This window comes from Merops nubicus, unplaced genomic scaffold (assembly GCF_000691845.1).
Source record: "Merops nubicus isolate BGI_N331 unplaced genomic scaffold, ASM69184v1 scaffold24615, whole genome shotgun sequence".
Lineage (NCBI taxonomy): Eukaryota > Metazoa > Chordata > Aves > Coraciiformes > Meropidae > Merops > Merops nubicus.
Window position 1 is genome coordinate 3,772 of NW_008607952.1, and position 2,189 is coordinate 5,960.

General features: G+C 62.2%; 1 protein-coding gene across 1 annotated transcript in view; it reads right to left on the bottom strand.

Moving 5' to 3' along the window:
* Positions 1–875: 875 nt before the first annotated feature.
* The window catches only part of CLIC2 (chloride intracellular channel 2), a gene marked incomplete at its 5' end in the record, with an annotated part of 2,539 nt that continues 1,225 nt past the window's right edge, over positions 876–2,189 (bottom strand). Inside the window, 3 exons of the mRNA XM_008940139.1 lie at positions 876–1,037; positions 1,212–1,393; positions 1,596–1,702. Coding sequence (XP_008938387.1) covers positions 876–1,037; positions 1,212–1,393; positions 1,596–1,702 — 451 coding nt within the window. The remainder of the gene's footprint in view (positions 1,038–1,211; positions 1,394–1,595; positions 1,703–2,189) is intronic.

Consider the following 2,189-nt stretch of genomic DNA (forward strand, 5'->3'; position numbering starts at 1 on the left):
AGGGAGGTTTCTTAGCTCACAGGAGCCAGGCGGGACCTTGCAGGCAGTGGCATATGGCCCTGGGTGTTGGCACACACGGGAGGGATGTCCTGATCCTCAGCCATCCATTCTCAGCCCTTTGCAAGTCCCTCACCCCTCCTTCCCTCCCACAGCAGGTCCTAGCACTTCCACGCCAAGCACCACCCCCAGCATTCTCCTGCCCCCACGTGCTAATGGGGAGTCAGTCACAGATTACAGCTCTCTAGCCCTGAGAACAATTTGTCACTGCAACAAACTGCCAGGGGCAGAGCATTTTGCTGTCCTCAGAGGGAGCCCAGGTGCCGGGGTGGAAGAGCCCGCTGGGCCGAACGCAGGCTGCTGGGGGATGTGCAGAAGGGCAAGCGGGTGAATTCAAACAGCTCCGGCCCAGGTAATGCACTGGGATCCTGGGACACCTCTTCCCAAGCACACGGGGTGCCTGGGACCATGGGGGGCTGGCAGAGCAGAGCAGAGCAGAGCAGAGCATCTCCAGCCCCCGATGGAGAGGCAGGGCCGGACCAGCCGCCTGGGCGTCTCAAATCTTCCAGCAGGGTGCTGCCGTGGAAGGCTCCTGCTCAGCTTTTCCCACGGCGTGCGGCCACAGGCTGGGAGCATCAGCAGAGATGCAGTGGCCACGGAGGGACTGGCCTGCACACAGTCAGCACCGGCGAAGCGCGCCCAGCCGGCGGAGGAGCAGGGGGAGCGGCAGGGGGCTGTGAAGCAAGGCACTATTTCTGAAAGGCGAGGGGCGGCGGTGCTGTAGCCCCCCTGAAGTGCCTCCCTTGGCCGGGGTTTGGCTGTGTCAGACTGCGGAGGTGGAGGGCTCGGCCAGGGGCAGCGCCGCCGGCAGGCCGGGGCTAGGTCATCTTCCTGGCCACGCTGGCGTAGGTGTGCTCGATCTCCTCGTCGGCAGGACACGTGTGGCTGAACTCCTCGCAGGCGTAGGCGTTGTTCAGGTACCGCCAGACGCCCGTCATGTCCGCCGGGATCTCAAAGTCCCGGTATTTTTTGGCTGCAATCTAGAGAGGAGAGGAGAAGGTGGCTGAGACTTCCCAGACCCAGGGAAGATTCGCTCTCCGGCTTAGGGCAGGGAACAAGTACAGGACCCCCAGCCTCCCGTTTGCATCACCCCACCCCGTCACCCCCTCTTGGAGTGGGTGCCCCCCCTTGGCCCTGGGAGCTGGTACCGTTACCTTGATGATGTGCAGTTTGGGCAGGAGGTTGCAATCAGCCAGCGTCAGGTGGTCTCCATCCAGGAACTTCCTCTTGGAGACAGCGATGTCCTCCACGCTGTCCTGGTCAATCTCCTCAGGGAGAGGAGTGTTCAGGTAGACATCCAGCCGCTGAAACTCCCGCAGCAGGGCCTTCTCGAAGTCTGGGTGGGCAGGGAGACGGGTGCCCTGAGCCGGGTGCCCTGGGCCCCAGCACAGCCCAGGGCTGTGCCAGGGTGGCTGAGCCTCTCCCAGGCTTTGGTGGGGAAGGCAGCAGGAACCCTGAGCTGCTGGCAGGACTCACCCGCAGGCCAAGGCATCTACCCGGCAGACCACAGCCCCGTGCCCCCCACTCGCAGTTCTTACTGATATTTGCTTCCTTGCGAGGGTTCTTGATGTATGCTGAGAACTTGGCAAAGATGTCGCTCCCCACATCGAAGGACTCCTTGTACTTGGGGCTCAGGTGGGGATACCTTTAAAGAGACACTCGAGTCAGTGCAGGCAGGGATGGAGGCTGAGATTCCACTGCCTGGTCCTCAGCTGCATTATCTCCTGGGCCACGGTGCCCAGGGCTGGTACTGGCAGAGGCAGGCGATGTCCAGCTGGTTGTGGGAGAACAGCAATGCTTAAATGACTGCAGCTGCCACCCTGGGAGCTGGATTATCTCCCTGGTGTGCTAGGGGAAAATCATAGGGAAGAAACTCCACGGTTTGGGGATGCTGGTGGTGGCAGAGCCCCAGAGCAGAGCCCTACCCACAGGCAGCTGCAGTCCAGCCCCGAGGATGCACGTTGGCACGGGAGAGGTCTGGGGAAGCTCCCATGACTTCCTCAGGGACAGTCTCTTATGTGCTGATGCGTCCCAGGGCGTGCCGCAAGGGCAGGCACCCGAGGAGGCAGCTGATGAATGTGTTTGAAGCTTCCTCTTGTGCACGCAGCAGGAGGGCTTGTGGCTGCACGGGG